The sequence below is a fragment of the Taudactylus pleione genome, unplaced genomic scaffold (assembly GCF_031769625.1).
Source record: "Taudactylus pleione unplaced genomic scaffold, aTauple2 ptg000066l, whole genome shotgun sequence".
Lineage (NCBI taxonomy): Eukaryota > Metazoa > Chordata > Amphibia > Anura > Myobatrachidae > Taudactylus > Taudactylus pleione.
In genome coordinates this window covers 17,239,259-17,266,794 of record NW_028284468.1, presented here as the reverse complement: position 1 = coordinate 17,266,794, position 27,536 = coordinate 17,239,259, and the positions used below count along the sequence as shown (strand labels likewise).

Here is a 27,536-nt window from a genome sequence, read left to right as displayed (position 1 = left end):
TCGAGGGAGATTGTCAGTGATCTTGTATTTCTTCCATTTTTTAATAATTGCGCCAACAGTTGATCTCTTTTCACCAAGCTGCTTGCCTATTGTCGAGTAGCTCATCCCAGCCTTGTGCAGGTCTATAATTCTGTCCCTGGTGTCCTTAGACAGCTCTCTGGTCTTGGCCATGGTGGAGAGTTGCAGTCTGACTGTTTGAGGGTGTGGACAGGTGTCTTTTATACAGTTAACCAGTTCAAACAGGTGCCATTAATACAGGTAACGAGTGGAGGATAGATGAGCTTCCTAAAGAAGAAGTAACAGGTCTGTGAAAGCCATAATTCTTGCTGGTTGGTAGGTGTCCAAATATTTATTTTTCCGCAAGAATATACAAATATATTGTTTAAAAATCATACAATGTGATTTCTGGAATATTTTGTTCTGATTCTGTCTCTCACAGTTAAAGTGTACCTATAATGGAAATTACAGACCTCTCTCCTCTTTTAAAGTGCAACAACTTGTACTATCTGTGACTGTCCAAATACTTTTTTGCCCCACTGTGTGTGTGTGTGTGTGTAAAATATATAATATATATATATATATATAATATAATGTCTTAATCGGCATAACTGTTTATTTTGTGTGTGATGTGCTTGGTTCAACCTGTCAATTTTACATATCACTTAATGTATTGTGTTTTACAGTATATTCTTTAAAATGTACACTAAATCAATGTTTCTAACCATGTACTGTATAGTGTGTATATTATTTTAATGGTGAGTATGCCGATTTAATATTCTTGGTACTCCAATTCCCTTCAGTAATGACCTATCATACACCTATAGCTCAGAAGCCAGGAGACCCTGGGAGCCAACCTTTATGGAAGAGAAAATAGGGCTTTAACTAGCCTAGTACAGGGATAGGCAACAGTCGGCACTCCATCTGCAGTGGAACTACACATCCTAGCATCCTCTGCCACGATTTGGCATTCCCTAACAGCAAAACTGGGGCAGGGAATGCTCGGATGTATAGTTCCACAGCAGTTGGCATGCCACACATTGCCTACCACTGATGCTGAATAGAAGTTAGATATTCATTATTTTATATTTGCAGTTATTGTGGAGTTGGGGAAACACTGCTATAGCGCAACACAAGATGACCGCCGGCCACATAAATAAAGATATAAAGTTACCATGCACATATGAAATTGTTCTATTATGGTAACTTTGTGTACCCAAGACATAATTGAAAACCGTTAATCTCAAAGCATTCATGAGAAATAGATTATAAATACATATACTTTGTAGCAAGTGGCTTTCTCCTGCGCTATACAGACTCCCTACGGCACCTCCTGGTCTGTGATCGGGATTTATGTTCACAAGCCCTATTTCAGTTGTTGCTGCTGAGTCTACTAATAAAATACAGTGAAATAGTATTGGAATGGAAAGTATTTGAACAAACTATAGATTTATAAGCAGTATTTTATTAAACTAACCTTTCTTTCTTCCTTCATCAGCTATTTGTATCTTTTTTTTTTCTTTCTTTCTTCTCTCATTTAACCAAATAGAAAATACAGTAGGAATGTAATGCGTAATTTACAAATGTTATGACTTTTATAAGCAATGTATATAAAACCAAAATAAAAATAATTTCATACATAAAGTAATGCAATGATTGCTATATATAAGCAATATAACACAAAACATACTGCCAATGTTTGAGGAAATCTAGTTACTTGCAGCATAATTTGCAAAAGCCATTTTCGCTATTTATACTAAACTGACTTGTATCAGAATATCTGGAGCTTCACCGTTCACCACAGTTGGCTGACATAGATCACAATTCCTATCTGGGGGACACTGCAGACTGTGGGTTTATAGGGGAGGCTATGGAGTGGGCAGTAAATAGTAAGTTATTAGAGCTGAACCCTTTCCCACCTGCTGCAGCAACTCAACTGTTTATTTAATGGCTGCTCTGGGGGAGCAGGTGTTAGGCAACACCGGCAGTCACCATGGGATGTAGTTATAATACCGACAGTCGAAATGCCGGTGCTTAGAATGACGGTGCCGGAATCCTGACACCTGTCAGAATCCTGACGCTAGCATCCCGACAGTAAGTAGTGGGGTTAGGCACTAGGGGGGGAGGATTAGGGATAGGAACTAGGAAGGGGAGGGTTAGGTTTAGGCAGCGGGGAGGGAGAGGTAGGGGGAGGGTTAGGATACTTACCGATAGATGTCGTTATCTTAACCCTGTCGGGATGCCGGTGTCAGGATTTTGACTGTCGTGGTTCCGAGCGCCGGTATCCTGTACCCAACCCGTCGCCATCTGTCCCCTCTGCCACAACCTGCTTCCAGCCCCGGAAGAGGGTCACCAAGAGGCACCAATATTAATAGCTATGCCAGCACTGCACCCAATAGCTGTGGCTTGTGTTACACAGCCGCTACAACACTGGCACTGAGCAACCAACCGGCACTTATTCTCACAGACCTGAGCCTGCTCCTCTGGATCTGTATGGGGACATTAACGGGAGCACAGCCTTCTACTGGCTTTCGGTCAACTTAGTTGTGTTTTTTGTGCCACTTTCAGGCAGCTGCCATCTTACCACACTTCAGGTACAAGCACCTATAGGTTTAAAAGTGCAGGCTCTGCGCCAGCGAAAAAACAATAAATAATAATCTCACTATGTCACTTTGAAGATGATTACCCCCACGTCCATTGCACTTCAACCTTTGTCCAAAAGAGGGTGCCTATTGCCCCTGGTTCACTATGCCTGCTGCCAGCTGTCAAAGTGGGGGAGGTGGCAACTGAAACTAACCTTCAGAGCTGGTTCTGTGGCCCTGGAGTTGGCGATGTATCAGACAGACAAAAGGAGCAGTTTCCCTCCAGTTAAAACCAGCGAGAGGAAAGGGGGGGGGTCACTTCTACAGAACCCTTCTCCACGTCCATGGTGGTTTCTGTTTACACTGTGGTTTAACACCATAGCCTAGCAGGAAACCTAGGGTTAATGTTCGTTTTTTATTTTATGTTTAAAGATTTTAAACATCCTGGGTAACTTGTAGAGTAATGAGTCCCAGGTGGCGCTAAGTATCACCTGCAGCCCACTTCAAATGTCTAGGTCACCTCACTAATAACATAATACATAAAATAAGATTAACAAGTGAAATGTGGCACTGGATCAAATAGTCAGTTTTCTTAACAGTCTTTAGATATACAACGAAAACTTTTTTTTTTTCTCTTTATTTTCTATCTTCTCCTTTTCCCAATATTCTGCCCCTCTTACGATTGCTCCTCTAATAAGCATTTGCACTTACCAGCTGGTATATTAGAGTTCCCTCGATCACTAGCTGTGAGTGGAGGAGAGGATAAGGATCGGAGAAAGTAGGACACAGTTGAAGGTAACTATGCTGACAGTGGTTTAAGTACACTTTAGGAATCTGGATATCGTGTCCTGCAAAGCGCATTTGAAATAAAATAAGCATGTTCTTTGTTTCATTGAAATAAAGTAAGTGCAGTCGTGAGGGGGGCAGAATATTGGGATAAGGAGAAGATATACAACTAAACTTAAGAAAATTGACTATTTGATCCAGCTCCACATTTCACTTGTTAATCTTATTTTATCCTGGGTTACCTGGCAGCAGCGGAGAGTGGGTGCCTACAGCCTCTGATCGCCCTCCTGGTGCTGCATTCAGACCTCACTTGACTATATGGACGATGCCATTTACAGGAGCCACAGCGCCAGTCACTGTCTACTGCCGGCAGTGCTAGACGGGTAGAACAGAGCTATTTGACCACGCTAATTGCCTTAGACGGAAGCACTAGGTCAGTAAGTGACAGCCATGTGCTGGACTTTCACAGAAATTCTGGTCACCGAGATCTCTGCAGGTAGTTATCTGGATGGCGCTGCTGATTACAGGCGCACTCTCCTACGGGCATCATTTTTAGGGACTGCTATACTTGCACTAGACAACTGCCAGCACATATATTTTCACAGAAGTTTTTCTTAACTCTCCTGCTCTGGTTTGGTAGTAATATATGCATTTCTAACTGAATATATTTGTCTTTGAGAGAGAGACATACATTAGAAAGCTGGTTACATTTATTTATTTTTTTGCTTAGTCCAGTGGTTCCCAAACTGTGTGCCGTGGCACCCTGGGGTGCCTCAGGTTGGTGGTCCATCACCAAATCAAATTATTTATGGTCAATGTAAATATGTGAACAAACATAAGTGCAAACCTGTCCACCATCACATTTATTTATTTATTACCAGTTATTTATATAGCGCACACATATTCCGCAGCGCTTTACAGATAATATTTGTCCATTCACATCAGTCTCTGCCCCAGTGGAGTTTACAATCTAAATTCCCTGCCACATGTAAACACCTACACACTAGGGTTAATTTTTGTTGGGAACCAATTGACCTACCGGTATATTTTTGGAGTTTGAGATGAAACCGGATTACCCGGAGGAAACCCACGCAAGCACAGGGAGAATATACGAACTCCACACAGTTAGGGCTGTAGTGGGAATGGAACCCACGTCCTCAATGCTGTGAGGCAGTAATGCTAACCATTACAGCGTCTGTGCTGCCCCACATAACTGAACCCAAGGATAACTGGTAAGCACAATTTACTTCACTTTACTATTTTACTAAAAAAAAAATCTGAATTTCTCAATAACAAACTTAGGGGTGCCGTGAAAACAATGCTGATACTCTATGGCGCCATGATTCAAAAAAGTTTGGGAACCACTGGCTTAGTCCCTTTTGTCTGGAATGCTCTTTGAATTTGAATATCTCAAAGACTACTTAAGGTATTAATGTGATTCTTTTGCGACGGATTTCAATCAGTAATAAATTACAGAATTTGGAATAAAACTGTATAAAATTTTATGAAAAAAAACATCCCCAAAAACTATAAAAGGGTATGGCTTAGCCGGTTATGTTTCGCACACACCTTTTATTACCCGATTCCGTTGTATCAATATATGATCTAGTGAAGAATTTTCCGTACATATCTTCTGGGTTCAAATTGGCAAAATGTTTGCCACGGGCATACTATTTACTAATAAAGACTGTTGTATAACCAGCTTTCCAGTCTCCGAGTGCTGCCTTCATATGGGGTTCTTTACTCCTTCCGGAAGGCACCTGAGTACCTTTTTTTTTTTTTCTTTTTCTTTTTCTTTTGCATGAGACTGAGGGTTGTAAGGAGTTTAATGCTGTGTAATATATGGCTGTCTGTAGTACATTGCAGTCACTGTTGACCTCTGTATTATATGGTGGTCATATAGGTGAGGAGTCTTCCCTATGAGGCCATGCCTCTAATTTGGGGTTCATGGACGGGGGTTCGAGGGGCAATGCATATTGTTGCACCTAGGCCTACCACTTTCTATTCTTGCCACTGTTTGGGTGCCTGCACTCAGGTCTACAGGTTCCACTTGCAACGTTAATTGATGTTCTACATTTTGCAGATGTCCATGTCCCTGACTTTTCCAGTTTTTGCTGGAACTCTGGTGCACTGCTCAGAATTGTGGGTGATTCCATTGTCCTTCCTCTGCCCTCACTTCCATCAGGGATTCTAGGTGGCACATTTGTAACATTAGTTGTCATGGTCAGTTGCAATGTGGATGTCTTTAATAGGGTTGTATCTTCCAGCATACAGGGGGTTTGCTCCAGATTTACGGCCCCCGTTCCTTGAAGTTTCCTCTTCTAACTTCTCTTGGCTGTTTAAGGATGGTTACTTTGGGTTTCTTTTGTCCGCTCCTAGACTTGGTGACTGTGCTCTTGTGCCCGTGTACTTTTATCTAGTTTCAGTTAGATTACTTTCTGCCTTATCGATCCTGTTGCCAAAGCGTCGGGCTTTTTTTTTTTTTTCCTGACGTTTAGCCATTTATGCAGAATGTGCTACATGTACAGCCTCCTTCTGTTCTTCAGGTTTTGTCTTGGGACTTCAGATTGAACTCCCTCACCTAGACACTAGTATTGATGACTGTTCTCCTTGGCAGTAGAGGAGCGTTCCCTCCCGTAAGGGGACAGCTTTGAGATGTCCCAAGGTCTTCAGTGTCCCCCATGGCTTGAAAGAGAAAACAGGATTTTTGTTCTTGGCTGTAAAATCCTTTTCTCTGAATCCATGGGGGACACTGGAGGCCCGCCCTTATGTCCCTGGCTAGGGGTTGGTTTCTACCCCCCTTTTGTGACTGGTTCTGTGTGTCTGGTTCTTTCCTCCTACTCCCTGTCCTTGGGTATTGTTAGTATTAACTGGCTGTATGAGGCAAAGGGTGGGGTATGGGGAGGAGGAGCCTGTGCTGCTGCTTCAAACTTAACTCTTTGGGGTCTAGGCTCCTCCAGCTACACCTATACCAAGGTTTCCAGGGTCCCCCATGGATTCAGAGAAAAGGATTTTACAGGTAAGAACAAAAATCCATTTATTTTTTTTCGTCCTTCTGATCCTGAAGTCCTCTCCTTTTTCTTGGATTTTATCCAGGCATTGCCAGTTATATGGCTCTGGCCACATTGGTCGGGCAGTCTGCCAGCCTCTTGGTCCTTTTATGTTGTTCTCCGACAGGTCGGGCCTGCCTCCATGTTGTCTGAGGTTAGCTGGATCACTTCTTTTATTGAGTAAGCTTATGTCTCTATGGGTCAGCTGGTCCCTGACCCTCTACGGGGTACATACTCCTATGGTAGGGAGTGCTTCTTGGACATTATGACAGGGTACCTCTGTTGAGCAATCTGTGCTAGGTGGCTCCTTGGTGTTCTGTGCAAACTTTCTAAGCCATTGATAGGTTGCACACTTTGGGCGTCAGGTTTTGTGCACAACTTGGCCCCATCTCCCTTTCCTTTCTTGAGGCTTGCTTGGGAAGTTCCATAGTCTTTTTATTGTACCCAACGTAAAATAGTCCATCTGGGGTACACTGTGTTCCCATCCTGGTTGTTTATTGTTGGTAGTGCTGTTGTCCTGCAGTCTCCTTTTTAGCTTTGTTAAATCATTAACTGAGTTGCTGCAGCATGCGGGACTTAGAGCGGGTGGAGTTTTGCCTCCAATAGTTTTAACTATTTAGTGCCTAGTTCGCAGCCTCTACTATAAACCACAGTCTGCAGTGTGTCCCAGATGGACTCTAAGCCATTGATTTTACATTTTTTTTTTTTTTTTATTTGTGTTCATCAGTCATATCCATGAATGCAGTTCCAAGAAATACAGCTATTGAACCTGACCTCAAGATGGTCGCATATGTGCAATTTGTTCTGGACATCCTGTGCCGAGGCCAAAATGCCAGATCCTAATTTCAGTAACCAAGTTTGTTATGAATATTGTATTATTGATATGTAGTGGAACATGTTTTGAGGATAATTTTTTTTCTCAATTATGTAACATTGTGCATCAAAGTGGTTTGCATTAAGTACGCCTGAGAAGGTACAGAGGTGTCCTCATACATCTAGCCTACTTGCGCGTTAAACAGCCCTTCTAGCCGTTGCGTAACTCGGTAGCGCCAAACGTCTTTTCGTGCAACTTTTTACCTTCAAATGCGTCTTATTCGCACAGCGATGCGAAGAGGACGCAAAAGCAACTTCTGTGTCCAACTGCGGGTGTATCTGCATGCGAAACGCTATGTTGCAGTCACAGCCACTGACACTGTAATGTAGCATTTTGCATGCAGATGCACCCACAGTCGCACACAGTCTGATTCAGCAAGGAACGCAGTTGTTAATACGCACACAATTGGCCGATTGTTGCATACTGTGCCATGCGTATGGATCGCAGTACGTGAACTGACTATTGCGATTGGGACTCTGATCGCACTGACTACGCAGACCCATCCCAGAGTGATTGACAGGAAGTGCCGTTTGTGAGTGGCAACGGGGGGGGGGGGGGTTTGCCGAACGCAGGCGTGCCAGTGTGTTTCAACGCCGTTGCAGGGGCATGCATAAATTATCCACCACAATGCCCTACGCGGTCTGAGGCCTTATAGCCTCATAGCGTGCGCTGAAGTTGGCAATTTCTGAGTATGGTCAGAGCTTGTGCAAGCGTGAGTGAGGCTGCGATGGTGCTCAGTTGTACAGATGGTTTCACAGTCTTTCTAAACATTACGGATGTGTGTAAGGTAAAGTGGGCGTCCTTGTGTAGTGCAGCGATGGCACTGTGATCGCAATGGATTAGCATACTATCGCAGTTGAACTGCATGCGGAATGGCTATTGCAGTGCGTTCCTTGCTGAATCAGGCCCACAGAACGTAGGCATGCCGCATGTCCTTTTATTCAGCAGAGGCCTCCTATTTGCATCGCTGTGCCACTAGGACGTATTTGAAGGGAAAAAGTCACACGAAAAGACGCTCAGCGCTACCAAGTCACACGTCTCTTACGCATTATGTGTAACGAGACTTGTAGCGCACAGAGGATAGATTTATGTAGACACATCTGTAGAGGCATAATACTGACTTCGCTACACTTCCCTTTTATTTCTTTGACATCACCAAGGTCAACAGGAGGTATTGATTTATTTGCAGGAAAAGGTGATTGTGGAGCAGAAAACACTTCTGCCTATTGGTGGTTCTTTCTCAGATTGTTTTCTCACAAGACTTCTGTGCACTGTTGTCCCATCTCCTCATGGAAACAATCTGGAAACCTATGATGGATGAACATAGCACTCATATAGAAATACAGACTGAGGGAAGGTTCTGTTCGTTTCAAAAACTGAAGATTTGCCTATTTGTTGTCAGTGACCTATTATTAGTGTTTATATAGCATCACCGTATTTGCCATTCATATCAGTCTCTGCAGCAGTGAAGCTAACAGTCTATATTCCTTAATACACACAATAGGATTAGTTTTGGCACAAGCAAATTAAGCTACCAGTATGTCTTTGGACAGAAACTCATACAAACACAGGGAGAACATATAAACTCCATTCAGATAGGGTCCTGGCTGGAATCAAACCTCATGATGCTAGCACTGTCAGGTAGCGATGCTAATCACTGTGCCACCATTTGTGCATATAATCAAAGCAAAAGTTGGTTCCCTTAATTAATAAAAAAAAAAAAACCCCCAAAACTTTTTTTTTTTCTGTTTACGGCTAATTTATTTAAAATATTTTTAAATTCTACTAATTCAATAATTTTAATTTTTTTTTGAAGACTCCGAAGTGGGATCTGTGTTCAAAACTAGGAATGGATTTAAAAAGAGCAATGCTGATACGTCTTGCGTCCAAAGATCAAAATCTTTACCCCAATGATTCAGTAAAGCAGGAGCAAATTTATAACAAATACAAGGTTTGGATTTCAGTTTGTGTGTGTGTGTGTGTGTGTGTGTTTTGTGTATTTATTTTTTCATTAAGCATGAAAAGTTACCCTTGTAATGATTATGTGCCAATGATGCTAATAGGAAAGACCAACAGAAGTATTTGTCTGCTTCGCTCCATGGGGACATAGACTTTAGACCAGGGGTCTTCAAACTTGGCCCTCCAGCTGCTGTGGAACTACACATCCCAGCATGCACTGCCATAGTTTTAGCATGCTGTTATATCAAGAAGGTGGTAGTGCATGCTGGGATGTGTAGTTCCACAGCAGCTGGAGGGCCAAGTTTGAAGACCTATGCTTTAGACAGTGGGTATAGGCTGGAGTTAGGAGTCTGGGCACCAAACGGTTAATCTTTTCTCCAAGCAACCCATTTCCTTCTTCCCCCTATACTCCACCTCCAGCCCCAGGCAGGCCAGTTTTAGATTGGTGCCTGCAGGAGCAGGCACTGTTTAAACAGGGGGACTGCTGTATGCAACCTCCTTTTTTTTTTTTTTTTTTTTTAATTTATTTTTATTCACTTTTTTTTGTTATTTTTTGAGTGTCTGATTTTATTATATTCTGTCTGAACTTTTTTTCTGTGCAGATAGCTTAGAATACGAATTGCTGCAGGGTTTAGTGATACCACCTTCTGTAATCCACTTACTGTATTGTGGTAAGGTCACATTCATTGCACTGCCCCTTTTTATAGTACACAATAGTTTACCTAGCGGGGACTGCTCTGGATTGCTGTACCATGTTTTTCAAGTGCAAGGCATCCATGGATGGGGGTGCTTCTGTGTTGTGTAACTGCAGGACTTGTACCACTGTCCTTTCTCCTCAGGCTCCGGACCATGATGGGCTCTGTGTCCGGTGTTTCGCAGCAAAAGGGTCAGTCATTTATGACGCAGGGGTATCAGGACTCTATCTTATCTAGACGACCTTATGATCCTCGTCCGGTCACCGGAGGACCTCTGGGAACACATCCGTCTCAGGATATATTTACCCCAGTCCCACGGATGGATCATCAATTGGAAAAAATCCTCCTTGACTCACTTTGCAGGAGTTGATCTGTCTGGGGGCCTTACTAGATTCCAAGGGTCAGCGGGTCTTCTTCCTGCCAGATAAGCTTCGGAACCTACAGACCAGGATTCACAAGTTCTTAAGTCATCGCTGAGTGTCAATATACTTTTGCATGCAGATCTTGGGCTCTCTTGTTTCCACCTTTGACATGGTGGAGTATGCCTAGTTTCACTCCCAGGTCTTCAGATGGAGGATCTGTCCTGATGGAACAAGTCCCATTAGCGGCTCAAGACACCAACGATCATCCTCTCTCGGGAGGTCCATCTCTCCTTGTGGTGGCTCCAAAAGTTCCACTTAGACAAGGGCCCCCTCTCCTGGATTCAGGACTGGGTCCTCCTCTCCACCGACACATGCCTTCGCGGGTGGGAGGCAATAACCTGTCAACAGAGCTTTCAGATTCGGTGGACAGCTTCAGAAAGCCGGCTACCGATCAACATTCTGGAACTCCAAGTGCTCTTCAGCTCTCTCTGCCTAGTGCTGCCACTCCTTCAGCATCGGCCAGTCCAGGTACAATCCGGTAACACGCTAGCTGTTGTCTACATCTGCCATGATGGAGGTGAGTCGCAATCTCATCTGGGCAGATTGTCATCTGCTGGCTTTGGTGGACGTTCACTCAGATGAGTGGGCACTTCATCCAGATGCCTTTCAACTCCTAGTTCTTTGCTGTGGTTTGCCGGTCATCGACTTGATGGCGCAACCACAAGCTACGAAGATACTGCTCGTGCACCAGCAAACTGGGAGCTCTTCTGGTGGACACTTTAGCAATTTGGTGGACCTTCCATCTTATGTGCATCTTCTCTCCGATCTCGTTGATTCCATGAGTCCTTTGCAAGTTGGAAGGCAGCACCGCGATCCTTATAGCTTCCGATTTACCGCCCCAAGCTTAGTACATGGATCTCCTAGGCCTCTCCATTGAGGCTTCGCTGCGTCTTCCTCTAAGGCCAGATCTTCTATCTCAGGGCCTGTGCTTCCATCCAGATCTGGCCCGTCTCGCATTGAAGGGTTGGCTCTTGAGACATCTCCAGATCGGTTATTCGTACCATGCTGAATGCCTGTAAACCTTCTGTGAGGCTTTATCTCCATGTTTGGCAGACTTACTTTGCCTGTTCAGCCATAGTGTTAACCCTAGATCATTTCGACTCTTATGAGTCAATCTCCTTTCTGCAGGCAGGTGTAGGTTTTTGCCCTTTCTGTCCTCTTGCAGAAGTTTGCTCTGATGCCTGATGTACGGACTATCCTGCAGGGTGTCTTCCACGTTCAGCTCCCATTTATTTCTCTGGTGGCTCCATAAAACTAGTCTTTGGTGTTTTGGGTCTTCAATCGTCACCCTTTGAGCCCTTGGACTCTGTGGACATTTGTTGGCTTAAGTTGATGGTCTTCCTGCTTGCCATAGTGTCTTGGGATGGCGGTTGTCAGATTTGAAAGCGTTGTCTTGTCGCTCCAATTTTTGGTGTTCCACTCGGACCGGGCTGTTCTTTGGACGTGATTTGGCTACCTTCCTAAGGTAGTTTCTCGGTTTCACATCAACCAGAAAATTGTGATCCCTGCCTTTTTATAGCAGCTGATTCTTCGCCTGGAGGAGGCCTCTTTGTATGTCATGAGGACCCTCTGGATATTTGTGGACAGAACCAGGAATTTTTGTAAGGCAGAGTCCTTTTTTTGTCCTCTATGATTTTCACAAACTGGGCTGACCAGCTACTAAGCAGACTTTGGCCAGATGGCTCCGTTTGACCATCCGCTATTCTTAAACGGTGGCTGACCTTCCTGCTTTAGGCCGTGTTGACAGCTCATTCCACAAGGTCATGGGTACTTCTTTGGCAGCTCGACGTGGCGCAGATTTATAAGGTGGCCACATGGTCCTCTCCCCATACGTTTCTCAAATTCTATTCATTTGACACTTTTGCTTCCGCTGATGCGACTTTTGGTCAAAGGGTTCTCTCCGCAGCTCAGGAGCATCCCCTCCCTAAGGGAGGGATAGCTTTGCGCATCCCACTGTCTAAAGCCTTTGTCCCCTATGGAGAGAAGAAGAAAAGAAGACTTATATTCTTACCTGGTTAACGGAATCCATAAGGGGACACAGGGTGCCCACACTGACGCACCTGGCTTGCGGGGTTTTTCCTCTGCTTCCGCTTCCCTTGTCAGTCTCTTCTGTGTGTGTGCTGGTCTCACTCCTGCTTTGGGCTTGCTAACCTAACTGGCATGCTGGGGGCGCAATATAGGGGAGAAGGAGCCTGGGCTCCTGGGAGAAAAAGTTTAACTGTTTGGTAGCCAGACTCCTAATTTAGTCTATACCCACTGTCTAAAGCCTATGTCGCCTATGGATTTCGAAGATAAGGATTTAACCAGGTAAGAAGATAAATCCCCGCCCTTTTTTTTTTTTTTTTCCCCTTCTGCTGTAAAGGGAAAATAATATATAATAATAGTGGTTATTCCTCTTTCGTCCTATATGGCGGACTGTGCATTTAGAGGGGAGGCTGTAGCGTAGGCATTGAATAGTTAAAACTATTGGAGCTGAACCCACACCTCTCTTAGCCCTCCAACCCGCTGCAGCAACTCAGATTTTCATTCAGTACCTACAAGAAGGGCATTTTGAAACTAGGAGAGAGTAGTTCTTCTTATTTATTTTATTCTTTAGGTTGTCTGAATCTCCTTCTGGGATCAGACTTTGTAGAGGAGTGGCCATTATGACAGCACAGACGGCCAGCGTCTGTCTCTCCACCTGTGGGTGCTCTGGGACTCTAGCTTTAACGACAGGAGGCCCCCCCTTCATTTATTGTTGTGAAATCTATATGACATAGAAAGAACGGCGAATGTACTGACCTGCATATATTAGAAACCTTATATCTAAAGAGAGACTGTATGAGTATCCCTCTTGACAATAAAAAATAACTGATTTATTAAAACAATATATCGCAGACTAAAAAGCTGGTGCATATATGCATACATAAACCACATAAGGTGATATATTATTCGCATATAATATATCATCCTATAGTATACCTGTCACGGCCAGGGGTTCTCGGCATGGTGGTCGGCTGGTATTACCTGTGAGGTCACTATGGCGGGGGCTGTCTGGCGCTGGCGTTTGGCGAGGGGCTTTGGCTGCGCGTGTTTCTGTGCGGGCACATTGTCACTCAGGGCTGGTAAGGTCTGGTGGTGTTTCCGTTCCCTTTGGCATGGGCGCCGCCATCTTGCCTTCTGACTATGTGATTCAACTGCCCAATCCTGGTGAGTCATGTGTTCCCTCCAGCCAGTCATAGCACGGCACGGGGTATTTAGGAAGGTCCAGAGCTTTCCTTCATTGCCAGTGCAACGTGTATCTCTGCCTAGCTGAGAGGGAGTTCTGTGCTCACTTCTTGTTCCTGTGAATACGCTATCTGCCGTCCTGCTTGTCAGCTCCAAATAACCTGCTGGACTACCCTGCATCCTCCACTGCATTTTCCCCTGCCTGAGTACCTGAGCCTGCTGACACCCTGCTCCTTGCCTCCAGTTCACTCCCAGATGGACTCATTATCTCTGCCTGTATTTATTTCACTCCCAGCTGGACTCATCACCTCTGCCTGTATTTATTTCAGCTCACTAACCTGCATATCTGGACTGTTCTTATCTGCCACTATCTGGACATTTTCCCATTATCCTCACTACAGTAATCAAGTGCACTTTAGTGCTAAACCTGGACTTTAGGTTTTTGCCATTCCCATGTCTTCTAAGCCACTCATTAAAGATTCTGGACCTTATTCAGACGCGGCCGTATGGTCTACGACCGCACGGCCGCCTCGATGTTTTGCCAGTGCTCATGCGCACGAGGGAGCCGGCTCCCTCCCTCGTGCGCATGCGTGAGACCCGCTACGACCGACAGCGCCGGTCGTAGCGGGTCTCTTTCCAAAGGGGGCGAGCTGTCGATGTTGATTGACAGCTCGCCCCGTTTGGAAGGCGGGCCGGGGGGTGGCAGCCCAAACGGAGGCGTGTCTCTGAGTATGGGGGGTGGGCCTTGAGCACTGATGGACACATTGGATGTGTCATGTGACCAGGAAGTGCACTGCAGTGTTTAGAGATAAGAGCTCAGCAGCAAGAGAAGAAACAGTGATGCAGGTCGGAGAATTAATGGATACTGAAGCTTATTGTAGTGAGGGGTGAGTTACAGTGAGTAGGGGGTGAGACAGGCTCCCATCATTTCCATGTGCCGTTTGGGGGAGGCCCCACTGACATCACTAGTGATGTCAGTGGAGAGCTTCCGGCTCTGACAGAGCCAGAAGCTCTCCGGGGCTTACGACAAGTGAGACCCTACCCTAGGGTCTCGTCGTAAGCCCCGATGGTCGCGATGGTCTCAGACCCTCGCGACCATCACCCGAACGGTCGTTAGAGCTGTGGGTGTAAACCCACAGACTAACTACCGCAACAGAGGCGGGCGGTCAGGATGCAAGTGGCCGCCCAGTTTCTGAGCGACCGCTTGCATCCTCCGACCGCCTCTGAATGAGGCCCTCTATCTTTTTATATAAATCTGCTCCTGTGTTTGCTCCTGTCACCACCCTGGGTCCACAACTAACTCAGAACATTACAATACATGAGTAATATGAATAGTACTCTGTCCACCAAAGGGAAAAAAGCATATTCCCTAATAAAATGGCTTTGTGTAGAAGTCAGACTGTATACAGTTATCGGTGCCACTTGGTTCATAGGGTAAGCAAGTCCAAAGAGTCCAGCAGGGTTACTAATAACTAGCAGCCCGTGCAATCCCTTAGCTGTGGTCAAGTCCCTTTAGCAGAAAATCCCAAAGGTAGCTGGTCCTTGTAGTCCTCCGGTTTTTGATATAGTGTATGTCTCTACATTGAACAATCACTAGACAATAAGCACTCCAACAGCAATGGAAAGGGAAAAGAATCCTTTGGTAGAAGGCCTGACTCATTTCTCTGTCACAGACAGCTTTCTCAAAGCAGATACTGAGTACACACTAGTCGATATACAATTGATCGGCCAGTATATCTGCTGGCCGTCGGCCAGAGTGTACAGACGATATGTCTGTGAAAGTCGTTCACAGACATATCGCATTGGCTGTGCAGCACAGCCGATGTATAGATATGTCTGCAGACATATCTGTCCATTGACAAGTGTGTACGGGCAATCAGCCTTTCGCCCATACACACCACACACACTGGCAGCCGCGGGAAGGGGGCGTGGACACACCCCCCCGACCCATTCCCCAGCCAGCGTGACCCGCGGCTGCCTGCAAGATGATGGTCGTTCAGTGTGTATGAACGACCATAGTCTTCAGATATATCTGCAGATCATTTTTTTTTTCTATTTCAGGGTCCATAGGGTATCCACATCATACCTTGGGGTATAGGCGATGGTGGAGACATCGGGCACCACAGAGTTAAAGTTTTCAGCCTCCCAGGATGCACTGGGGTCCCTCTCCTATACCACGCCCCCAAGAAAAGGCAAACCAGGTTCGTAGGTGCCCAGCTCTGAGTCTGTTCACCACTTAACAGAGGGCGGCTGTAATTGCTCCTGAAGTTCTTCAAAGCAGCTGTGGCTGCACAAGATGAGCTGCACAGCATAGACGGTCAGTACTGACGTCTATGCTGTCGCTCCTCCACCCCGCCAGACCAGAACGCCGGTACTGATCCAGGGATGCTGGTGAGTGTCTGGGGTAACAGCTAGCGGTGACCTCGGATTACCTGTGGCCGCATTTAAGGGGCAGGTGAGCGGCGGGGTCCCGCGGAGGGTGCCCGCCGATAACACAGCCTAGGTCTCCAGGCAGGGGGCTCCCTGGGGACAGGCTGCGTGTGGTGCCAGGTATTAACCTGCGCTACCACCATGGACAGCGGGCTGCGCCTTCCCTGTCTCACAGCCGGCGCCTCCCCCGCTGCAGAGTGCCTTTCCATAGCGGTCTGGCGGGCTGGGTCAGCACTCCTCCCCCGGGCCCGCCTCCTGTCTGCTCCTCGGCGGCCATTTTCAAGAATTGTGCAAACGCTGCTGGACGCTGGATACAAGTGGCATCGCGGTCTGGGTCCCCCCGCATACCTCTCCTCCAATTAAGGTCAGAGTATGCAGCACTATTCCCTACCAGGCTCTGTGTCTGTGTAGTTGATCATCGTGCTGGTAGTGCAGGGATTTATTTCTGCATTGTATGTGACTTAATGCTAACGCTGTCTGCCTGTACTTTCACTTCTGACTGTCAGCCATTTCTACTTCAGGGTCCATAGGGGGTCCACAGGGTTAACCTTGGGGTATAGCTTGGATCTGGATCCACGGGAACCATACAGTTAAAGCTTTAGCTCCCAGGATGCACTTGGGTCGTCCTCTATACCCCGCCCCCGAGCCACAGGCACCTCAGTTTCAGTTTGGTGCCGGCCGAAGTCGGTTGCACTGTGCAGTGGGGCTGCAGGAGCAGCCCCTAAGCTTTATTTTTACAGAAGAAAAGTTTTTTATTTTTTCTCTCTTGTTTTACACTTAATTCGGCAGCATAGGACTGTCCTTCTGGACGTCCACGCTGCCGCTCCAACACCCCGCTGGTGCTGCGACGCCAGTACTGATCTGGCGATCGCAGCTGGACACCGGAGTTAGTTCTAGCATGGTTCCGGGACCTCCCTCTGACTGCTGCCGGACTCTACGGGGAACAGGTAAGCCGCGAGCGGCGCTCTTAGCGCCGCTCGCGGGGTTAAACGCAGTCAGTTGCCGCCGGTCTCGCGGCGCTAGTAGTGGCGGCGGGCTCCCCCTCATGCAGGCAGACCCCGCGCTTCGCTGTACCACCAGGGTATAAGTTCCGGAGGGGAACCGGCATCCCTGGGGTTAAATACTAGCCAGGGGAGGCAGCCTTCCCTGGTTTAGCGGCTCCTCCCCTCAGCTCAGCGCGCCTTTTCTCATGTGTACTGGCGTCGCTGAGCTGCTCCTCTGCTGGCCACTCCTCCTCAGAGCTCTCCGGTGGCCATCTTTAGAAGGCTATAACGTAGGCTCCCACCAGGTGCATGGTCAGGTCCCCCTGTGTACCTCTCCCCTACCTAAAGGACAGTGTACACAGCGCTATAACTCCCCCCAGACACTGAATCTGGGTGGTTGATGGTAGATATTGATGCAGTAAGTACAATCTTCCTGCATTGTATGTGACTTTGCTAGTGCTGCTGCCTGTACTTTTTTTCTACTTACTGTCCGCTTATATCTATCCCTTTGCTTCTCCTACAGCCCAAAGGTGTGTGGGGGAGGGGCGTTTTTCTATTTACCTCACTCTTCTAAATCATGTATTTGTGAGGTCAGTCACATACTGTTGTGTGCTACACAGTACCATATTTTTGGGCCTGTTTGTGTTGCATGCTGGTGAGTGCGGGGGTGTTAACACCGTGTCCTCTGCTGATAAGTATTTATTGCATAATTACTGTATCATGTCTGATGAGGAGACTGAGCACTCCGGGGCTCCTGTGTTACTTTCCTGCAGACGCTGTTCTGCTGGTGTTAATGGGGAAGATTTATCTCAGAATGGTCTTTGCGGGCAGTGCCAGCTGGCACCAGGCCCCTCTATACCCCCTATGCAGCAGGACCCCCCTTGGGCGATGTTTTCACAAGTGCTGACATCTATTGCAGACAAGTTGTCGATCCCTACAGTGACCCCTTCTGGGGCATTGTCACAGCACTCTATCTCCCATTCCCCGGATATTCCGCAGGTATTGCGGTCTCCCTCCGGGGCCCAGACTGTGAGACAGTATTCGGGGCTGCCTTTGTATGTCCAGCCTCCCCCTGTATCACAACAGTCTGTAGTGCCTTTTCAGAGCTTTCCTCAGTCTGCTCCTCCGCCTTGGGTGGATGTTCTCTCCAACTCTGTACAGAGTTTGGCGGCCTCATCCTCGGCTTTTCAGTCATTTTTGCAGGGTGATGTGCCACGGAAGGCGACTAAGCGGCCTGTTGTGAGTTTACTCACTGCGCAGGTATCAGAATCGGATCCCTCTTCAGATGATGGAGAGGTCCATGAGGATTCTGATTTGGATGCTGTTGGACAGGAGGTTGAGCCTAGGTCCTCCATTAATGTTCCAGCATTAGTTAGGGCGGTGCGGGCTATTCTCAATATAGAAGAGGAGGCATCGGTCCCTAAGTCGAAGTTTCCTGACTTCAAGAAAGCAAAGGTTACTTCTAATGTGTTCCCTCTGTCCGATCAGTTGGTGGATCATATGGCGGCGGCCTGGCAATTACCCAGCAAGAGATTCCAACCACAGAAAAGGTTGGCTTCTCATTATCCCTTTCCTGAGGATCATTGCAGGAAATGGGAGACTCCACCGGCGGTGGATTCACATGTCACTCGCTTGGTTAAAACCGCTACGCTACCATTGCCGTCTATTTCCTCTTTAAGGGATCCAACGGACAGGAAAGTGGAGATTTGTTTGAAGTCCATTTACTCGCTCTCCGGAGCGGTGGCGCGCCCGTCCACGGCCATTTCCTGGGTGGCTAAAGCCATTGAGAACTGGGCCAATGCCTTGGAGGATTCTCTTACGGACGATGTTCCGGATGTTCAGAGAGCATTAGTGGCACAAATGAGGGTTGCCGCTTCCTATATTGAGGATGCATCATTGGACGCAAGCATGTTAACCTCTAGAGTTTCGGCTGCGGCTGTGTCTGCTCGGAGATCCTTGTGGCTGTGGTCCTGGAGGGCTGATGCGGACTCTAAAAAGGGTCTGGAGGCTCTCCCCTTTAATGGAGATTTGCTATTGGGTCCGGATTTGGACAAAATAGTGGATACCTTGGCTAAGTCCAAGTCGGCTTTCCTCCCTTCGGCTTCTGCGCCGGCTAGGGTGAGGAGCACTGCCTTTCGGTCCTTTCGGGTTCAGGGTAAGGGCAAGGGCCAGTCCTTCCCGAGACATTCAGCGACCAAAGCCTCATCCAAACCCAAGAAGCAGGCATGGAATGCTCGGCGCCCCTCTTCCAAACAGGAGGATAAACCTGCTGCCTGACGGGACGGGCCTCTCCCTGGGGGACCCCAGAGTGGGAGGCCGACTTCTTAGATTTGCACCGTGTTGGTTCAGTACCACCACGGATGCTTGGGTTCGAGAAGTAGTCTCTCAGGGATACGCCCTGTCGTTTTGGTGCAGGCCGCCCCACCAATTTTTTTGCACGAGTCCTTCGCTGGACGAGTCCAAAGCTTCCCATCTCTGTTTCTGGTGCAGAGACCCAATGGGTCTCATCACCCTATTCTGAATTTAAGGTCTCTGAACAAGTACCTCAGAGTTCCCAAGTTCAGGATGGAAACATTGCGGTCCATCATCCTGGCGATGGAACCAGGGGACTTCATGGTCTCCCTCGATATCCAGGACGCCTATCTCCATGTGCCCGTAGCACCGGCACATCAGCGGTACCTGAGGTTTGCTATCCTAAACCATCACTACCAATTTCAGGCGTTGCCTTTCGGTCTTTCCACGGCTCCGAGGGTTTTCACCAAGGTGATGGCAGTCATGGCTGCCCACCTTCGGGGTCAGGGTATACGGCTGCTGCCGTACCTGGACGATCTGCTGCTGCTGGCGAGTTCCCCGGAGGTGCTTCTTCATCATCTACACCTGACAATTGCTTGTCTTCAAGCACATGGGTGGTTAATAAATTGGAAGAAGTCGTCTCTGATCCCATTTCAACGGATGGTCCATCTGGGAGCACTTCTGGACTCCAGTCAACAAAAGATTTTCTTGACTCTGGAAAAGGTATCCTCCCTACAACTGAGGATACATGGTTGCCTAAGCAGTGGCAGGGTGTCAATACATTCGGCAATGAGAGTCCTGGGGTCCATGGTGTCGGCATTCGACATGGTGGAGTTTTCCAAGTTCCATTCCAGACCCCTGCAGGAGCAGATTCTTGTGGAATGGAACTGGTTGTCCCGCTGGATCCGATCCCAGATGCTGGTATTGTCCCCGGAAGTGCGCCGGTCCTTGGCGTGGTGGCTGCAGTCAGCTCATCTCAGCCAGGGTCGCCCCTTGTGGATTCCGGACTGGGTTCTGCTCACGACAGATGCCAGTCTCCGGGGTTGAGGGGCAGTGACCTGCTCATTGTCTCTTCAGGGCCATTGGTCGGCGGAGGAGGCCGTCCTTCCCATGAACATTCTAGAGCTACGGGCAGTGTACCGTGCTCTTCTGGCGTCAGGCACCGTTCTTCTCGGAAGAGCAGTTCAGGTGCAATCAGAAGGGAGGAACTCGCAGTTGAGCTGCGATGTCGGTAGTGTCCCAAATCCTGACTTGGGCGGAGTGCCACCTTCCAGCAATATCGGCAGTCTTCATCCCGGGAGTCCTCAATTGGGAGGCAGACTTCCTCAGCCGTCACGACGTGCATCCTAGGGAATGGTCGCTTCAATCAGAGGTGTTTCAACTTTTGCCAGAATTGGACCTGATGGCCTCTCGTCACAATTACAAGTTGCCCATATACGGCTCAAGGACAAGGGACGCAGGCGCAAGCCTAGTGGATGCGTTGTCAGTGAAATGGTCGTTTCACCTAGCGTATCTGTTTCCTCCAATCTCCCTGCTCCCTCGGGTACTCAGAAAGATCAATCGGGACGGAGGCACGTTTCTGCTGGTGGCTCCAGCGTGGCCCAGACGTCCTTGGTACTCCGATCTCAGGGGCCTGTCTGTAGACGCTCCGTACCTTCTGCCTCATTGTCGGGATCTGTTGTCTCATGGTCCCTGCCTTTACCCTGATCTGGGTTGACTGTCTTTGACGGCGTGGCTCTTGAGACAGCCGTCTTAAGGTCCCGTGGCTTTTCAAGCTCTGTCAACAGTACCATGCTTCAGGCACGTAAACCTGCCTCTGCACGGATTTAACACACACTTTCAATGGTGCGAGTCTAGAAGCTATGACCCTCAGGTGTTCAGAGTTTCTAGGATCTTGGCATTTCTGCAGTCAGGTCTTGACCTGGGCTTACGGCTTGCTTCCCTAAAAGTTCATGTATCGGCCCTGTCAGTGTGGTTCCAACGAAGGATTGCCACACTGCCTGACGTTCATACCTTGTTCCAAGGTGTGCTGAGGATCCAGCCTCCCTTTGTGGCTCCGTGGGACTTGGCGGTGGTTCTTCGGGTCCTGCAGGGACCTCCTTTTGAGCCTCTTGAGTCGGTTTCTCCTGGCTCTTGCTTCAGCCAGGAGGGTAACCGAGTTGGGGGCACTTTCCTGTAGCCCCCCCTTCTTGATTTTTCATCAGGACAGGGCTGTGCTTCGCACCTGTCCTGAGTTTTTGCCTAAAGTGGTTTCTAAGTTCCACATAGATCAGGAACTTGTGGTGCCAGCTTTTCAGGCTCCGGGTCTTACGGCTGGCGAGGCTTCGCTGGACGTGGTCCGGGCTCTCTATGTTGAACGTACGGCCTCTGTTAGGAAGTCCGATTCGTTGTTCATCCTCTTTGGTTTCCATAAGAGGGGTTGGCCTGCCAACAAACAAACTTTAGCCCTTTGGCTTTGTTCTGTTATTGGGGAGGCTTATATACAGGAACGTTTGCCTGTTCCAGCCTCGGTTAAGGCTCATTCCACTCTGTCTGTAGGCCCTTCTTGGGCTGCTAGACGTGGTGCCTCCGCTGTTCAGCTGTGCAAGGCAGCCACTTGGTCTTCAATTCAGACATTTTTGAGGTTTTATGCGTTTGACACCTTTGCCTCTCAGGATGCATCCTTCAGGCGCAGGATTCTCCTTTCTGCTCAGGAGCGTCCCCGCCCTTAGTTGAACTGCTTTGGGACATCCCCAAGGTCAACCCTTTGGACCCCTATGGACCCTGAAGTAGAAAACAAGAGATATGGTAAGAACTTACCTTTGTTATCTCTGTTTCTACGAAGTCCATATGGTCCACAGGGCGCCCGCCCTGACGCACCTGGCTTCAAATGGGCTGTGGTACTGGTCACCGGTGTTTCCGTCTCCCATTTCTGTGAGTATGGTTTCTTGTGTGTTCCAGTCTTGGGGTATAGAGGAGGACCCAAGTGCATCCTGGGAGCTAAAGCTTTAACTGTATGGTGCCCGTGGATCCAGATCCAAGCTATACCCCAAGGTCAACCCTGTGGACCCTATGGACTTCGTAGAAACAGATAACAAAGGTAAGTTCTTACCATTTCTCTTGTTTTTACTATCCCTGTTCTACTTCTGCTAAAGCTCGTGCTGGGGTGTTCATAGCCTCACTGTAAGAACATTTATCTGTAAGGGGAGTCACATACACTCCGTTACACTCCATCATGTCTGAGAGTGAACATGATTTTCCTCTTCAGCTAAATTATACCACATGTAATGTACCATTAGCGGAGGGTGATGGAAACACTGAGGGTTTATATTGGGCGTGTTATCTTATATCATGCCCGATTTTTGTCACTGCGCCTGAGTAGGAACCGCCCTGGGCTTGTTTTGCTAAGGCGCTTACAACCCTTGTGGGCCAGCTAGCGACTCCCCCTGCGTTCCCCCAGGTGGGGTTATCACAGCAGTTGGTAGTGGCGTCACCCATGCAGAGGTTCCCCAGACAGTTGATGGTACCCCAGTGTCTCCCGCTTTGGCCCCCCCCCCCCCAGGTCTGCGTGTGTGAGTTCATTGTCAAATACGTTGCAACACCTGTCGGACGTTTTACAAGGGGAGTCATCATTGCAGCCTCCTAAGCGACCTTTAGTGTCTCAGATGGCTCAGTATGATGAGAAGGAGGAGTCGTCTGATGACGGTGAGATTTTTGACCAGGAGCCCCTCCGTACTAAGGAGGCGGAGTCTAAAGTCTATATACCTAGCCTTATACGGGCAGTCCGTGCGGCCTTGGTTATTGAGGATGACGATCCCCCCGTGGCCAAATCCAAATACGCCTTCTTTAAGGATATTAAAGGTGATGCCACTGTATTTCCTGTATCTGGTCAGTTAGTGGATCATTTAGAGGAGGCGTGTAAAAATCCGGGTAAGCGGTTCCAGCCTCAAAACGCTTGGCCTTTGCATACCCTTTTGCGGATAATTACTTTTCTAAGTGGGAAACCCCTCCTCAAGTGTCATTGCCCATGCCCTCCATGTCTTCCTTGAAGGATGCTATGGATCGTAAGGTTGGAAATATACCTAAAGTCCATTTATTCCCTTGCTGGAGGGGCGCCCAGACTGGTTATGGCCGTGTGCTGGGTGGCCAGAGCCATGGGGCGCTGGGCTAATAGCTTAGAGGCATCTCTGGACACTGACTCTTCTGCTGAGCAGGCGGAGTTAGTGGGCAATCTCAGAGATTCAGCCACGTATATTAATGAGGCAGCATTGGATATAGGTCTCCTCACTTCCAGAATCTCCTCGGCAGCAGTGGCCGCTCGCCGCACCCTATGGTTGCGCTCTTGGAAAGCGGACGCAGATTCCAAAAAGGATTGGAATGCTTGCCGTTTAATGGACAGGTCCTGTTTGGCCCTGATCTGGACAAAATTGTGGCCACTCTGGCAGCAGCTAAGTTTGCGTGTCTACCTTCGGCCACAGTCCCATCAGGGTCTGGTACTTCGTCCTTTCGGCCCTATAGGGCCCAGGGTAAGTCCAAAGTGCAGTCTTTTCCGAGACAGTTCGGGGCCAAGAAGTCTGCCAATCCAAAGAAATAGGCTTGGAGTACAAGACTCCCCGCTCCCAAGGCGGATGATAAGCCTTCTGCCTGGCGGGTCGGGCCTCCCATTGGGGGATCCCAGAGTGGGAGGCCGCCTGCTTTGGTTGGCACAGTGCTGGTACCTGACTACCAAGGACACATGGGAACACGAGGTGGTCTCTCGGGGGTGTGCCATCTCCTTCCGGTGCAGGCCCCCCAGCAGGTTTTTCACCACAGGCCTTCTGTCAGATCAGAATAAAGCCCTGGAAATACAGAAAGTGTTGCCCTCTATGCTCCAGGCTGGAGTTATAGTGCCTGTTCCATTCTCCCAGAGGGGCATGGGTTTCTATTCCAATCTTTCTGGTGCAGAAACCCAATGGGTCTTACCGACCCATCCTCAATCTCAAATCCCTCAACAAGGCCTTGAGGGTTCCTCTGTTCAGGATGGAGACCCTGCGTTCCATTATACTGGCGATGGAGCCTGGGGAATTCATGGTGTCGTTGGACATTCAGGATGCCTACCTGCATGTCCCCATTATCTTAACACACCAGCAATTTGCAGCGCTCGACCAACATTTTCAGTTCCAAGTACTACCCTATGGTCTGGCAACAGCGCCTTGAGTCTTTACCAAAGTCATGTCAGTAATGGCAGCTCACCTGCGGATGCAGAGGGTCCGCTTGTTGCCTTATCTGGACGACCTGCTGTTGTTAGCAGGGTCTCCAGAGGTCCTCCAGCTCCATCTGCAACTGACAATATCTGTGTTGCAGAGTCACTGCTGGTTAATAAACTGGAAGAAATCCACCCTGGTTCCCTCGCAGAGGATGCTCCATCTCGAGGTCCTGTTGGACTCTCAAAAACAGAGGATCTTTGTGACGTAGGAAAAGATCTCTGCATTACAGGCAAGGGTATGCAGTTGCCTTCAGAGCTGCCGAGTGTCTATTCACTCAGCGATGACTTTACTGGGCTCCATGGTGTCACTGTTCGACATGGTGGAATATGCCCAGATTCACTCCAGACCTCTGTAGCAGTTGATCCTCTCCCGATGGAATGGGTTGCCCCATCGGATAAAGACACAGACCATGGTGCTTTCTCCGGAGGTACGTCTGTCTCTGGCCTGGTGATTGCGGATGACTCCCCTGAACAGGGGACGTCCCTTTTGGGTGGCTAACTGGGTCCTTCAGATGACGGGGAGCAGTGATGGGTCCACACTTGTTCCAGGGCAGGTGGACCCCGCCAGAATCTGCGCTTCCAATAAACATCATGGAACTTCGCACGGTATTCAATGCTCTCCAGCAAGCAAAACATGTTCTCCACGGAAAACTCGTGCAGGTACAATCAGACAACGCCACCACGGTGGCTTACATGAACTGCCAAGGAGGAACCCGAAATCGGGCAGCGCTGACAGAAGTGTCCCGCATCCTGATTTGGGCGGAGGACAATCTCCCTGTCGTCTCGGCGGTGTTCATCCCGGGAGTCCTCAACTGGGAAGCAGACTTTCTCAGCCATCAGGACGTGCATCCAGGAGAATGGTCTCTTCACCAGGAGGTATTTCAACTCCTGGTGGACAAGTGGGGCCTTCCAAAGATAGACCTCATGGCCTCCCGACACAACAACAAGCTGCCTGTGTACGGGTCAAGAACAAGAGACACGGAGGCTCTTTTGATAGACGCTCTGTCGGTCCGGTGGACCTTCCAGTTTGCGTACCTCTTCCGTCCGTTCTCCCTTCTTCCTTGAGTGGTTCAAAAATTCAAGCAATAAGGCAGCACACTCCTGATGCTGTTGCCTCTACGTCCGGACCTGTTGTCACAGGGTCCTTGTCATTACCCGGACCTGAGTCGTCTGTCTTTGACGGCGTGGTTGTTGAGACAGCCCTCTTAAGGTCCAGGGATTTTTCCAGCTCTGTAGTTAACACCATGCTCAGAGCTCGGAAGCCTGCATCTGTAGGAATTTACCATAGAGTCTGGCATACTTTCTTTGAATGGTGTCGCCCTAGAGGCTATGATCCTCAGGTGTTCCGGATATCCAGGGTGTTGGCTTTCCTCCAGGCGGGCTTAGATCACGGTCTTCGCCTTGCTTCTCTGAAGGTGCAGGTTTCTGCCATGTCAGTGTGGTTTCAGCGTAGGATTGCTACTCTTCCTGATGTCCGCACCTTTCTGCAAGGTGTACTTCGTATTCAGCCTCCCTTTGTTCCACCAGTGGCTCCTTGGGATTCGGCTGTGGTCCTGAGGGCTCTCCAAGGACCGCCATTTGAACCACTGGGCTCAGTGGATTTGAAATGGCTTACAGCTAAGACTGTATTTCTTCTGGCCATTGCTTCGGCCAGAAGGGTTTCAGAAATGGGGGCTCTCTCATGTCGGCCTCCCTTTCTCATTTTTCATAGGATCAGGGCGGTGCTTCGCACTTGCCCTAGTTTCCTCCCAAAAGTGGTCTCTAGTCCTTTAATTCTCCAGACCTCTCAGTTGGTGAGGCCACCTTAGATGTGGTACAGGCTCTAAGGATTTATGTAGACCGTACCAATTCTTTTAGGAAGTCGGACTTCTTGTTTGTCCTCTATGGCTTCCGAAAGAAGGGTTGGCCTGCCACTAAGCAAACTTTGGCAGGATTGATTCGCATGGCAGTTTCTGAGGCTTATATTCATGAAGGCCTTCTTGTTCCATCCTCTGTTAGGGCTCATTCCACTAGGTCTGTGGGTCCTTCGTGGGCAGCTCGACGTGGTGCCTCTGCTGTTCAGCTTTGCAAGGCTGCCACGTTGTCTTCTGTCCATACTTTTGTGAGGTAATATGCATTTGACACCTTCGCCTCTCAGGATGCTTCCTTCGGGCGGCGGATTCTCCTTTCAGCACAGGAGCGTCCCCACCCTTAAGGATACTGCTTTGGGACATCCCCAAGGTATCCTGTGGATACCCTATGGACCTTGAAGTAGAAAATATGAGATATGGTAAGAACTTACCCTTGTTATCTCTATTTCTACGAAGTCTATAGGGTTCCACAGGACTCCTACCCTGTCGCACCTGTACTGCAGATGGGCTTTGCTCTGGTCACCGGTTTTTCCGTCTCCTTCTGGTGAGAATGTGATTCTTGTGTGTTCCAGATCTTTTTTCTCTCTCTCTCTCTCTCTCTCTCTCTCTCTCTCTCTCTCTCTCTCTCTCTCTCTCTCTCTCTTTTTCTCTTTCTCTTTCTCTTTCTCTTTCTCTTTCTCTTTCTCTTTCTCTTTCTCTTTCTCTTTTTCTCTCTCTTTTTCTCTCTTTCTCCCCCCCCTACTCGCCTGGTCTATGGCTTGTTACATAACTGGTTTGCCTTGACTGGGGGACGGGGTATAGGAGAGGGACCCCAGTGCATCCTGGTAGGCTGAAAACTTTAACTCTGTGGTGCCCGATGTCTCCGCCATTGCCTATACCCCAAGGTATCCTGTGGAACCCTATGGACTTCGTAGAAATAGAGATAACAAGGGTAAGTTCTTACCATATTTCATATTTTTTGCAATAACAATTTAAACACACAAGTAGCCTGAACATATCTCTGTGATATGTGTGGGCTGCTTGTTCGGGAGAGATTAGCTGCGGTCAGACTCTGGGAACTCTGAGAAATCTCGATCACATACACAATCGGAAAACACTCTCAGCTAATCGCAATTCTTGGTAACTACAAGATCATTGAAAATAAGCAGCCACCTGGAACTATGCGCGCCTTCTCTCAAGCGTGCT

At 48.3% G+C, this 27,536-nt stretch overlaps 1 protein-coding gene across 3 annotated transcripts in view; it reads left to right on the top strand.

Annotated features, from left to right (window-relative positions):
* MRPL28 (mitochondrial ribosomal protein L28) overlaps positions 1-27,536 on the top strand; it is a 42,319-nt gene that overhangs the window by 5,500 nt on the left and 9,283 nt on the right. For 2 of the 3 annotated variants that reach the window (XM_088466881.1, XM_088466880.1), the window contains exon 4: positions 9,106-9,240. The exons of the other annotated variant lie outside the window; for it this stretch is intronic. In XM_088466881.1, coding sequence (XP_088323007.1) covers positions 9,106-9,240 — 135 coding nt within the window. The remainder of the gene's footprint in view (positions 1-9,105; positions 9,241-27,536) is intronic. 3 annotated transcript variants of the gene reach the window in all.